Below are 12,882 nucleotides of genomic sequence, written 5' to 3'. Positions count from 1 at the left end.
TCTGCTGGAATTTTCTTCTTTGGCCAACTTCTCCAGGTCCCTGAGATTTGAAGGGTGCCCTCTCCAAACTGCCATTTTCAGATCTCTCCACAGGTGTTCTATGGGATTCAGGTCTGGACTAATTGCTCGCCACTTTAGAAGTCTCCAGTGCTTTCGCTTAAACCATTTTCTAGTGCTTTTTGAAGTGTTTTGGGTCATTGTCATGCTGGTAGACCCATGACATCTGAGAGAAACCCAGAGTTCTCACACATTATATACATACATTATGCTGCAAAATTTGTTGGTAGTCTTCAGACTTCATAATGCCATGCACACGGTCAAGCAGTCCAGTGCCAGAGGAAGCAAAGCAACCCCAAAACATCATGGAACATCTGCCATGTTTGACTGTGGGTACCGTGTTCTTTTCTTTGAAGGCCTTGTTTTTTTTCCCTGTAAACTCTGTTGATGCCTTTTCCCAAAAAATGTACTTTTGTCTCATCTGACCAGAGACCATTCTTCCAAAACAATTCTGGCTTTCTCATGAAAGTTTTGGCAAACTCCAGCCTGGCTTTTCTATGTCTCTGGGTCAGAAATGGGGTCTTCCTGGGTACCCTACCGTAGAGTCCCTTTTCATTCAGACGCTGACGGATAGTGCGAGTTGACACTGTTGTCTACTCGGATTGCAGGACAGCTTGAACTTGTTCGGATGCTAGTCGAGGTTCTTTATCCACCATCTGCACAGTCTTTCTTTGAAATCTCTTGTCAATTTTTCTTTTCTGTCCACATCGAGGGAAGTTAGCCACAGTGCCATGTGCTTTACACTTATTGATGACACTGCGCACGGTAGACATAGGAACATTCAGGTCTTTGGATAAGGACTTGTAGCCTTGAGATTCCCCATGGTTCCTCATAATGTTGCTTCTCAAGTCCTCAGACAGTTCTTTGGTCTTCTTTCTTTTCTTCATGCTCAATGTGGTACATAAAAGGACACAGGACGAAGGTTGAGTCACCTTTAATCCATTTTAACTGGCTGCAAGTGTGACTTGCTGTTTATTACATGAATTAGAGAAACATCACATGATTTTTCAAAGGGTGCCAATACTTTTGTCTGCACATTTTTGGAGTTTTGTGTAAAGTGATAATTTTCTTTTGTGTTTTTTCATTGCAAGCAAAAGAAATGATGAAGAAATGAGAAGATCTTACTACCAAAAGAGTTTGTAATTACAATCATTTTCTAGGAAACAATTAGCATTATATGACAGAATTGCAGGGGTGCCAAAACTTTGGGCCGGCACTATACATTTTTTCCATAATTGCTCAATCCACTGATGCACTTTAGAGATGAAAATAAGGGAGACGAAAGAGATGACTAATTAAAGCAATGTCTTGTGGCGAAGGACAATGTAGGCTAACGTGTAGTTAAGGTTAAGTAGTATGAATCAATACAGATTCATTTTGCATTGATCATTTAGCCTATCAATTATTTAGGTTCATATTCGTGAGAACTGTAGCCTTGACCCCCCCTTCACCCAACCTATTTGGTCATATTAATGTCCCGTCCCCAGCAAAAAGTGTACATGCACGATATGCTGTTATATCGTCCCTACCAATGTTGAGACCAAACCTATGCCCTTGATGTAGAGCAGGGGTGCCCAATCCCAGTCCTCGAAAGCCCCTATCCAGCTTGTTTTCCGTGTCTCCCTCCTTTAACACACCTGAATCAAATGATCAGCTTATCAGCAAGCCTGATAACGATCCTGATTAGTTGATTCAGGTGTGTTAGAGGACGGAGACATGGAAAACAAGCTGGATAGGGGCTCCCGAGGACCGGGATTGGGCACCCCTGATGTAGAGGTACCACTAGGTATGGGAATCTAGGACCGGTTCCTAGAACTGATTCCATGGAATCGTTTGGCAGTTTTATCTAACGATTCTCTTATACTAGTAGATTCCAACCAGCACGATTTACGTCAATGTTACACACTTACTCATGTTACACATATTTGATTCAGCAAATAAGAATACATGATAACTCAAAGAGGGACCACTCACCAAGTATAAACTAGTGAGTTGTCGCCGAGTAATTTTTGCATTGATTTTCACAGGCAACGACATTATTCATGAGACTACATAAAGAATTGGTGATTTTTCCAAAAAAAGTCTATTAATAGGTCTATCTTATTCCTCATCAAATACTCTATAAGAAAAATATAACATATATGCATCTAAAATAATCCAAAACGATTTTATTAACAATTTTAATACCGTATTGGCCCGAATATAAGAAGGCCCTGATTATAAGACGCCCCCTCTTTTTCAAGACTCAAATTGGAAAAAAAGACTTTTTGAACACCAAATTTTTATAATGACAGTACATCTGAAACTCATGATTATAACAATATATTTGAGAGAAAAAGCATGTTATATTGACTCATTCAGATCTTAATATCTGAAAATTTTAATATCTAAACTAGAGATGTCCCGATCCGATATTTTGATCGGATCGAACGCCGATATGGGCAAAAAAATGCGCATCAGTATCGGATCGGCATTTTACGGCACACCTTCAACAACTTACATTACCGTCTCCCAATTTACCGAGAGACTTTATCGGTAAAAATGTCAGCTGTGTGGGATCTTTTCACCTTAAAGGACGACAAAGACGAAGAGGCAGAGTGCAACATATGCCACAATAAAGTCAAGCGTGGTGGTACAGCTGTAAGAAGTGTTAATACAACCAACCTAATCAAGCATTTAGCGAAATACCACCACAAACAATATAAGGAGTATGTTAACAAAACCGAAGACAAAAAGAAAGGTCCTACGCAACTAACACTGACAGAAACTTGCAGCTATGCGTGACAAACTGGCACTCGACAGTCCCAAAGCCCAGGGAATAACAAGAGTCATTGCCGTAGAATTCGTTCTGGATGACGAGCCATTATCTCTCGTGAGTAAAGATGCACCATCCAACACTTAGAACCACGGTACAACATGCCCAGCCATCATTACAACCTTGAGCGAGTCGGCCGTGGAAGATTCGAGAGCGATTCACAAACATCCAAATTCCGATTATTGAATTATGTCAATTTAAGCGGAACTAATACACAGCGCGGTCTTACTGTTTTAAAATGTTAACTTGATACTGAAATAGTCGTTTATTTAAACCTGAGAGGCTTTTTCTACAATTATTGTAACCAATGCACGAAACATTAAAAGCATCTAATAGCTTGGGGGGTTTGTGGGATTTTCCACTGAGGTTGTTTGTGTGTTTTGCTTTTTTAAGACAGTTTACAATATTATTTGAACGTTTTACTGACTGACTATGCCATTTGTTTGTTATTTATAATGTTTTGTGTTTGTCACTGAATAAACAGGTCAGTTTCTTGTTACCGTTGTGTGTTATTCAAACTCACCTAATTCAGCTGGCTAGTTGTTATCAAGAGTACTAAAACCCTTCTTAAGATGAGTCTGACAACTAAGTAAGGAGGCTAAATAAACTTTAATACATGCTAAGATAGGTCAGTATTGGCCAGTATCGGATCGGAAGAGCAAAACAATATCGGTATCGGATTGGAAGTGCAAAAACCTGGATCGGGACATCCCTAATCTGAACTAAAGTGCAATCACGTTCGTAAATGAATGGCTTCAGGCTTTTGAAATGTAAATAAACCAATCTATTGTGATAAAACAAGAAAAGTGCAATAACGGCATTAACCGTCAAAGTGAAGTCTAACTGTAACTGTAGTCCTGAAACAAATCTAAATAAGGAAAAATAATGCAAACTGGTTAAACTAGTAGCTGAGATCTGTCATGACAGAACAGCGCTTCAATGATATCTGGCGCCATCTAGTGTCGTGAATGGGGAAAGTAGCTTAGATCTCTCATAACAGAACATCGCTTCAATGATATCTTTTTCAATCTTATTTCAATGCAAAAAACACTGTCTTATATTCGGGCCAATACGGTACTCCTGTTAGAAAGGTTCCTTGGGTATGCGTTCGTTCCCATAGCAACCAGTCAGTTACTTCCTTTTATTGTCCTACATTACGCGCTGCGTATTCTGGGACCGAGAATAGGCGTAAGGTGTGCATTTTGACCAAAGAGTAATCTGTGTGCGTCCATGAACGAATGTAAGTCTTTCCTCTTCATGTCATAAAGTTCTTATGATAAGTTAGAGCCGTTATAAGCGCGACTGTTTGGTGTTTTTACTGTTACGTCGGCTGGTTGCTCCCGCCCGTCCTCGCTGCCTCGAGAAGAGCGTTGTTTACATTATATTCGTGTTGCACATTTGTGTTAAGAGGGAAAGTGTTAGTTTAGCATCTTATGATGTTGTACATCCATATGAGTGTAAAGTGCTTAGTTTTCGCGACTTTTATGGCCAAGGTGACCACACGTGCACGCAGCGTGATTCTGGGTTGTGCATGCACACTCCCCCCGCCCCCCCCCCCCCGCCCCCATTTGTGTTCATTATACTGTGAGAGTCATGTATGTGTGTTATTGACTGCTTCACAGTCAATTTGCATTGTTTATTGCATCAGCACTAATATGTCATTTTCTTTCCTTTCAGAACCACACATATACCTACACATTCCAGTCTTCTTCCATACACATACAAATACATCAACATCTTTCCACGCATGCTCTCATCTGCTCATTGAGTGATTCTCATATCAAGTGCCATTGCCTGTATAGTTGTGCCTGTTGCCAAGTTGGATTAAAAGTGCCAAAGACCAACTCCACTCTCCGCTCCTTGTGTTCTAACCGACACCCCGAGGCGAATGAACCATAAAATAAACTGAACCCATAACCTCATACAGTCCTTTAGTCCAAATTAGAATCGTTAAGAGAATCGATAAAGAATCAAACTGTTAAGCAATATCGATGATGGAATTGGAATCCTAAAAATCTTATCAATTCCCATCCCTAGGTACCGCTGTACATGGAATTTGGGGAAGAATGCCACCAGAAGGTCGCACTCCAGGCAAACCTGTTGCTAGAAGAAGACGAAGCAGGATCATGTGCAGACCGAGCGTGGTGGGGATGACCAGGCCCAGCAGAAGAGACACGTTCCCCAAGTGAAAAAGAAGATGGTGGCTCTGCTCCCACTCCTCGCAAGCAGTAACATTGGGCTCCGTTGATAAGAATACAGGTGTGGCTGAGTGGACCGTGGGTAGTGTTGTGAATAGAAGGGGGGAGGAGATCTCCGGGGTAGAGGACATCCTGGTTTAGAGTAACCTTGGTAGAGGGCAAAAATATATGCCGTGAGAGATAAAAAATGGATCAAGGTTAAACAATAAACATCTGTGTCTGCAGTTTTTTTGGTTTGTTTTTATAAAGGAAAGATTTTAAAAAATGGACAGGAAACAATAGTTTATCATTTTTACTACAAACATGACCAAAGTTGTTGCAGACTTGCCAGTGTAAGCATTCAAATACAGTTGTTTTGTTATGAATGTTACTTCTTTGTAGTCTGCACGCTATGAAAGATTTCTTGACTGATGGTAGTACGGGCCACCAAAAGAAAGCAGCAGAATTACATTAAAGCATCAACTTAAAAAAAAAAAAAAAAGTTCAATATATTTCGGTATATGGAGTTCAATATAATAATTTTAGTATAACTGTATTTTGGAGTATACTTTATGTGCAGGATGCAACAATAACTATTTGTCAGTGAAATTATTTCAACATATAATCACAAAATATCTTTGCCATGAAAGACCCCTCCAGAAAAAAACAGAATTATTTCCCGCTGTTGTCTCATTCAGATAATGTTTATGATCATCTTAACTGTGGATGATGTCTTCCAGCATTTTAAAAATAGACGCACACATGCTCAGTCTCCCTTGTGGAATTTCTCACACCAACAACTTTCCGAGTTTATACTAAGAATGTAAATAAAATAATTGTTACTTACCGCTTCACAGACAGCTAATTGGTAATTTTAAAAGCGCAAGGGTAGGACAAGGACTTCTTTGAAATACTGCGATGAGTGAGCTTCACAGGAACACTCTGATAGGAGTGTAGTGGTGGTTGTGATGGTGGTGTGTGTGCCTGCATGTTGTACGTCTCACATTCCACTGGGTTGACAAGCAGAGACTAAAATGGACATAGAGCGCCTCTGCAGTGACTGGAAACTTCGACAGGGGGAACTAGAGTACATTTGTATGATATTTATGAACAACTGTTGGATGGGTTGCGACTATTAAAGCAAGCCCCTCAGCATACTGACATCACAAACTGTGGTTACTACTGTATATCAAAGTTCTCTATTATGTTACAAAAGCGTATTATTAATATGTTCACTTTTGATGATGTGTATTTTTCTTATACTGAAGAGATTTTAAAGATGATTATAATTATTATTCTGTTGCCTTTTAAAAATGTATGTATGTAACCTTTATTTGAAAAGGTTAAATCAAATAAGGACAGCTTCTCATTTACAATGATGGCCTGGGAATAATACTGGGAAAATACTCCACTCTTGTATGTTTTTTCCCAAGAATGTACTGTACAGTATATCAATATCAAATATGAATAAGACAATATCAAGATCAAAAAAAAAAAAAAAAAAAATCCTAGACCTATTTTTTACAGTTTGGACACTCACAATGTAACATAGAAAATCTGTCCCACATAATCATTAATATTTAAAAACAAAAAACTAATATATATATACTGTATACATTAGAAGTGGGAACCTCTTGGTACCTCACGATACGATACAATTTGCGATACAAAGCTCATGATAATGATGATCTGACAATACAAAGATTATCGATACATTGGTCAGGAAATCATTCTTGGATATTCTACAAACAACCAATAAACAGAAAAACAAGCTTCTGCTGTGAATTGGAATGAGTTTATCATTAGTAGATGTCCAATCCATTTGAACTGGGAGGGTGGCAGCGAATGAACATTCATCCGCTGTCATTACTATCACTACAAAATAATATGACTTTTACTCTCGTAGTAATGGTACGAGTAAAAAGTTGTAACAGTTCCCAGGAGTGGAAACCCGTAACAGTTTAAGTTGTGTGTCTGAAATACAGGACACAAATGAAATGACAAATGGAAGCGTGTTTCCGTTGCAGGAAACATTCAAGAATCATGTCTTTATTAACAAACAAACTTATATATGTGTGTCTTTTTTTTTTTTTTTTTGCTTCATAGTATTTACAATTTTCATCTTGTTGTCTTTTGAATAACTAAAACATTCATTTTGTCACTTGAAACAAACTCACTTTCTCAACATAGCCAATATTCTCTTATCAAATAAATATCTCATTTCTCACAGTATATTCATTTAACATGTTGCCTTAATCTACAATACACTAATTATACCATTATAGTAGACCTCATATTTCAGTAACTGTTACTGCAGTAACTTGCTATGGTTAGCTGCACTGCTAACGTGCTAGTAAACAGATAGTAAAATTGGCATTAATAACAACATACTGTAAAATACTACTATTTACAGGGGTGCACATAAGTGGTCCGCATGCGCGCATGCGTACCGGACGTAGACAAACGCGCTGGCCCTCAACGACTTCCATACGCTTTTGCGTACCGATGGCTGACCACCGTATTTGCGGCGGACACGAGAAACTAACTTCTCAAAATGTCAAAGAGGCAGGCCACACTGAGTAATTACTTCCGTGTTCCCCCACCCCCGTCAAAAGACAGACAGAAGACAGAGACGTCACCGGAGCTACCGAAAAAAAGGACTTTTGCTGAAAAGTAGGAGGTACCATGGCTAGAAGCAAATGATGCTCGCACGGAAATGCGGTACAAAATGTGCTGTGAGAATCCCAATGTCGCCGATAAGAGCAGCGCATTTTATGTAGGGTCAAAGAATTTCAGCCATCCAAACTTTGAAAAGCACGAAAAAAACAGAGAGCATGTGGCAATTAAGCAAACTATCGATGTCAAACAGGACCCCGCTCGCCCTATGGACAAGTGGCGGAATAAAGGTAATGAACAGCGACATGCACTGACAAACGTGTTTTTGCTCGCATTTTACAAAGCTAAACATGCACGTTCAATAAGGTCTTATGAGGACATCCCACTTTTAAAAAGGCTTGGAGTTAATGTGGGAGCCGCATAATGCCCTTTATTTTGAATTGGTGCTTTTTATTTTACATTTCGAAGTAATGGCAATTTTGTTGTGCCAGTTGATGTTAATCAAGCATTAATTGTTAATATAATTAATTAAAGTTAATTGGCTCTAAGTAAAGCTTGTCATAAATTTATCGCATCAGGCGGGTTGGCTCTCAAGCTCAATGAGGACCAAGTCACATCTCCAGGTCCTCCTCTGAGAACCTGGGCAAAAAAATTATGTGCACCCCTGACTATTTAGCTGAACAATATTAACAGTGACATTTACAGTGCATAATAATGCCGTGATCAACACAGAGGAAGTAGTTCAAAATAGTTCTCTAAACAATGCTAATAACTGTTATGTACAGGAGCCTTCTAATAGCTGTAAACACCCAACATCCAACGTTGCCATATAAATATAAACATTAAATTGGCAACAAGAAATTGGTTGAAGAACAAGCATTTGTGAGCAAATTGACAAGCACACATTTTATTATACTTTACCATTCCTTTATCATGGCATTATCACTGTCTGCTTCAAGAAAGGAGCACATGACACTATAATCTTCAACTTTCCCTAAAAACAGTATTTCAGAAGAATACAAAGCACACCGATATGCATAAACTAATATTAAACAGACTGTGTTTGATAGCACTGAGTTGTGGATTGAAGCAGAGAACAAGCGTCATCAATCCGTGCCTGGCCAACAGCCTGTGGAGTTGTCTGCTTATGACAGATGTTGCCATGCTCAGATTTACTAACTGTTCTCATATGTGTGTGAAAATACAATAACATTATTAAACAGGCACCAAAATGAAAATAAAAATGACACAATATAGCTTCAGCACTGCTAGAAACATATAGCTACTGATAACACATTCTGAAAACAGTTGTTGCACTGTAACAATTAATTTAAAGATTTCAAAAATTCAGCAAGAGGTAACAAACTACTTTATACCATCAACAACAAAATGCCACAGCACCAGGCGTCATCCTGTGTGTTGTGGAGCATCATCTTCATTGTCCATCTTCAAGTAGTTTCTAGTGTTTGTACAAGAGTAGAAAGACAATATTCACATAAAGCAAATAAACAGCTAACTTGACGTAATTGTGAAGCAAAGTAACAAGCATATTACCTCCAGTTTCTGAGCAACTTTCTTTCATAGGACACTTCATTGCCCAGGGGATCAACGACCACAAGTTCCCTTGTAGACATTTTGACAATCTAAAAATATTTATAGAATTCGTCAACAACGTCGACCTGGTATCATAATAGATTTTGCACATTGGAACAAAAGACAAAAAAAAAAAAACCCAAAAGGTTGAAAACAAATCACCAAGATCCAGTGATTGGTGGGATTTACAGGGCACATCCACACATCTTCTGTTGGAAACTTCATCTGGGGAAATGATTCAACAAGAAATTATACTTTATCAAAAAAATGTTTTTCCACATTTAATATAATGACAATGTACAGTATAATTCATTACCTTTTTGAGGGGCCCGAATTAACCAAAAAACAATGAACTTGCCACTGAAGCAGGAAGCAATTCAATAGGTTTCTGTTATGAAATGAATGTCATCATGCACTCAGCCACCATAAAAAGAAAGCACCACAATCAGGGGTTAGTTTGTGCCGGATCCACCCAGAACAGGATCCGGCACCTCTCAATTTTGGCCACCCTGTGTTCCGGGACTTACAGTGGGGCAAATAAGTATTTAGTCAACCACTAATTGTGCGAGTTCCGCCACTTGAAAATTTTAGAGAGGCCTGTAATTGTCAAAATGGGTAAACCTCAACCATGAGAGACAGAATGTGGAAAAAAACCCAGAAAATCACATAGTTTGATTTTTAAAGAATTTATTTGCAAATCATGGTGGAAAATAAGTATTTGGTCAATACCAAAAGTTCATCTCAATACTTTGGTATGTACCCTTTGTTGGCAAAAACTGAGGCCAAACCTTTTCTGTTACTCTTCACAAGCTTTTCACGCACTGTTGCTGGTATTTTGATCCATTCCTCCATGCAGATCACCTCTAGAGCAGTGATGTGTTGGGGCTGTCGTTTGACAACACTGACTTTCAACTCCCTCCACAGATTTTTTATGGGGTTGAGATCTGGAGACTGGCGAGGCCACTCCAGGACCTTGAAATGTTTCTTAAGAAGCCACTCCTTTGCTGACCTGGCTGTGTGTTTGGGATTATTGTCATGCTGAAAGATCCAGCCACGTCTCATCTTCAATGCCCTCGCTGATGGAAGGAGATTTTCTCTCAAAATCTCTCGATACATGGCCCCATTCATTCTTTCCTTTACACAGATCACTCGTCCTGGTCCCTTTGCAGAAAAACCCCAGAGCATGATGTTTCCACTCCCATGCTTCGCAGTGGGTATGGTGCAATTCAGTATTCTTTTTCCTTCAAATTCGAGAACCTGTGTTTCTACCAAAAAGTTCTATTTTGGTTTCATTTGACCAAAACACATTCTCCCAGTCCTCTTCTGGATCATCCAAATGCTCTCTAGCGCAGGGGTCCCCAACCTATTCCACTAAGGCACACTGTGGGTGCAGGATTTCATTCTTACCAAACAAGATGACAACACTTTTTCCCCAATCTGGTGTTTTACAAGTGCAATCAGTTGATTGCAGTCAGGTGTGGCTTGTTTTAGCAGAAGCCTCATTGGTTCAACTGTCTCTGCTGGATCGGCTGGAACAAAAACCAGGACCCACAGTGTGCCTTGAGGACTGGGTTGAAAACCCCTGCTCTAGCGAACCGCAGACGGGCCTGGACGTGTACTTTCTTCAGCAGGGAGACACGTCTGGCAGTGCAGGATTTGAGTCCCTGGCGGCGCACTGTGTTACTGATAGTAGCCTTTGTTACTGTGGTCCCAGCTTTCTGTAGGTCATTCACTAGGTCCCCCCGTGTGGTTCTGGGATTTTTGCTCACAGTTCTTATGAATTTGATGCCACGGGGTGAGGAGGGAGTTGAAAGTCCGTGTTGCCCAACGACAGCCCCAAAACATCACCGCTCGAGAGGAGAGCTGCATGGAGGAATGGGCCATACCAGCAACAGTGTGTGAAGCTTGTGAAGAGTTACAGAAAACGTTTGGCCTGTTATTGCCAACATAGGGTACATAACAAAGTATTGAGATGAACTTTTGGTATTGACCAAATACTTATTTTCCACCATGATTTGCAAGTAAATTCTTTAAAAAATCAAACAATGTGATTTTCTGTTTTTTTTTCCATTGTCTCTCATGGTTGAGGTTTACCCATGTTGACAATTACAGGCCTCTAATATTTTCAAGTGGGAGAACTTGCACAATTAGTGGTTGACTAAATACTTATTTGCCCCACTGTATTTGGGCAGATCCGGCACTTCTTGTGTATAGAACAGAAAAAAACTTTGGAAGTTTACGGCATCTGGGGAGCAAGCAGTGTTACTGGCATCCCCAAGGGGCCGCTGTCCTGTTTCAATATGACCGGCATTGCCAATTTAGCGTAGAAGAAGTGGGCGAGCGTGAGGAAGAGAGAAGCATTTGTTGTGTGAGTTGCGCAAGCGTTAAGTGGCTGACTGTCCCCCGCTGGTTTTTGTCTAGTTAATAAAAGTCTCCAGTCTCCATCCAAGGCGTCTACACTACACAACCCCCCCAAAGGAAAAACCTACGGTGGCCGAGAGGTGTCAGGCGAAATGCAAAGTCCTAACACTTTGCAAATTGAAAAAGCACGAACCCCAATTGCAAACGCTTTGCAAAAGATAAAAAGCACGAAGGCAAACTGCCACAACATGATCCCCAACTCCTAAAGCGCGATCGCAAATTGGCAAAAGCATGAACCCCAATTGCCACAACACGGCAGCAATTGGCTCGCAGCACGAATGCAAATTGTTTCAACACAATCCACAATTCCTAAAGCGCGAACGCCAATTGCCAAAGGCTCGCAAGACCACTGCAAAGACGATGACCCAGATGTTAAAAAAAATAAATAAATAATGATAATAAAAAAGAGGACACTTTGTATATTGCTATATGTGCTTTGTGACCATCTCTACGGGCCTCCGTTAAGTTGCCCCCCCTCCCCCCATCAGACGCAAATTTATATAAAAATGATTTTAATCGTTTGATCTGCAACGGGTTTGTAGATACAGTATTATGCTTTTATTGAGATATTAATTACGAGTGCGGACGTCGCTCGTAGCTTTTTCTTAGCTTAGCTCCAGCAGCTAATGGAGCGTACCAACTCTATAACATAGGGGTGTCCTAACAAGGCTAGCACGAACGTAGCGCAAACAAATTCGGGTCCATTTTGCAGTAAATTGGGGGGCTTGAGATATTAATTTCGAGTGATGACATCCCTCTAAATTAAATTAATTAAGAGTGGGGACGCCACTCGTAGCTTTTTCTTAGTTTAGCTCCCGCAGATAATGGAGCGTACCAACTCTCAATAACAGAGGGGGGTCTTAACAAGGCTAGCACGAACGTAGCGCAAACAAATTCGGGTCCATTTTGCAGTAAATTAGGGGGCTTAAGATCTTAATTCGAGAGATGATATCCCTCTAAGCCCCCAAAAAAACTTTACTGCAAAATGGACCCGAATTTGCGTTACGTTCGTGCTAGCCTTGTTAGGACACCCCTCTGTTATTGAGAGAGTTGGTACGCTCCATTAGCTGCAGGTGCTAAGCTAAGAAAAAGTGACGTCCCCACTCGTAATAAATATCTCAATAAAAGCATAATACTGTATCTACAAAACCGTTGCAGCACAAACGATTAACATCATTTTTATATAAATTTGCATTTGATGGG

The 12,882-nt window shown here is 40.0% G+C and overlaps 1 protein-coding gene across 1 annotated transcript in view; it reads right to left on the bottom strand.

Annotated features, from left to right (window-relative positions):
- The window catches only part of bves (blood vessel epicardial substance), a 42,924-nt gene extending 36,879 nt beyond the window's left edge, over positions 1–6,045 (bottom strand). Inside the window, exons 1-2 of the mRNA XM_057833778.1 lie at positions 5,897–6,045; positions 4,970–5,217 (exon numbers count right to left, since the gene is read on the bottom strand). Coding sequence (XP_057689761.1) covers positions 4,970–5,201 — 232 coding nt within the window. The 5' untranslated portion in view covers positions 5,202–5,217; positions 5,897–6,045. The remainder of the gene's footprint in view (positions 1–4,969; positions 5,218–5,896) is intronic.
- Between the last annotated feature and the right edge of the window lie 6,837 nt (positions 6,046–12,882).

Source organism: Corythoichthys intestinalis, chromosome 4 (assembly GCF_030265065.1).
Source record: "Corythoichthys intestinalis isolate RoL2023-P3 chromosome 4, ASM3026506v1, whole genome shotgun sequence".
NCBI lineage: Eukaryota > Metazoa > Chordata > Actinopteri > Syngnathiformes > Syngnathidae > Corythoichthys > Corythoichthys intestinalis.
Note: the sequence above shows the minus strand (reverse complement) of the source record. Positions and strands in the feature narration are given on the sequence as shown.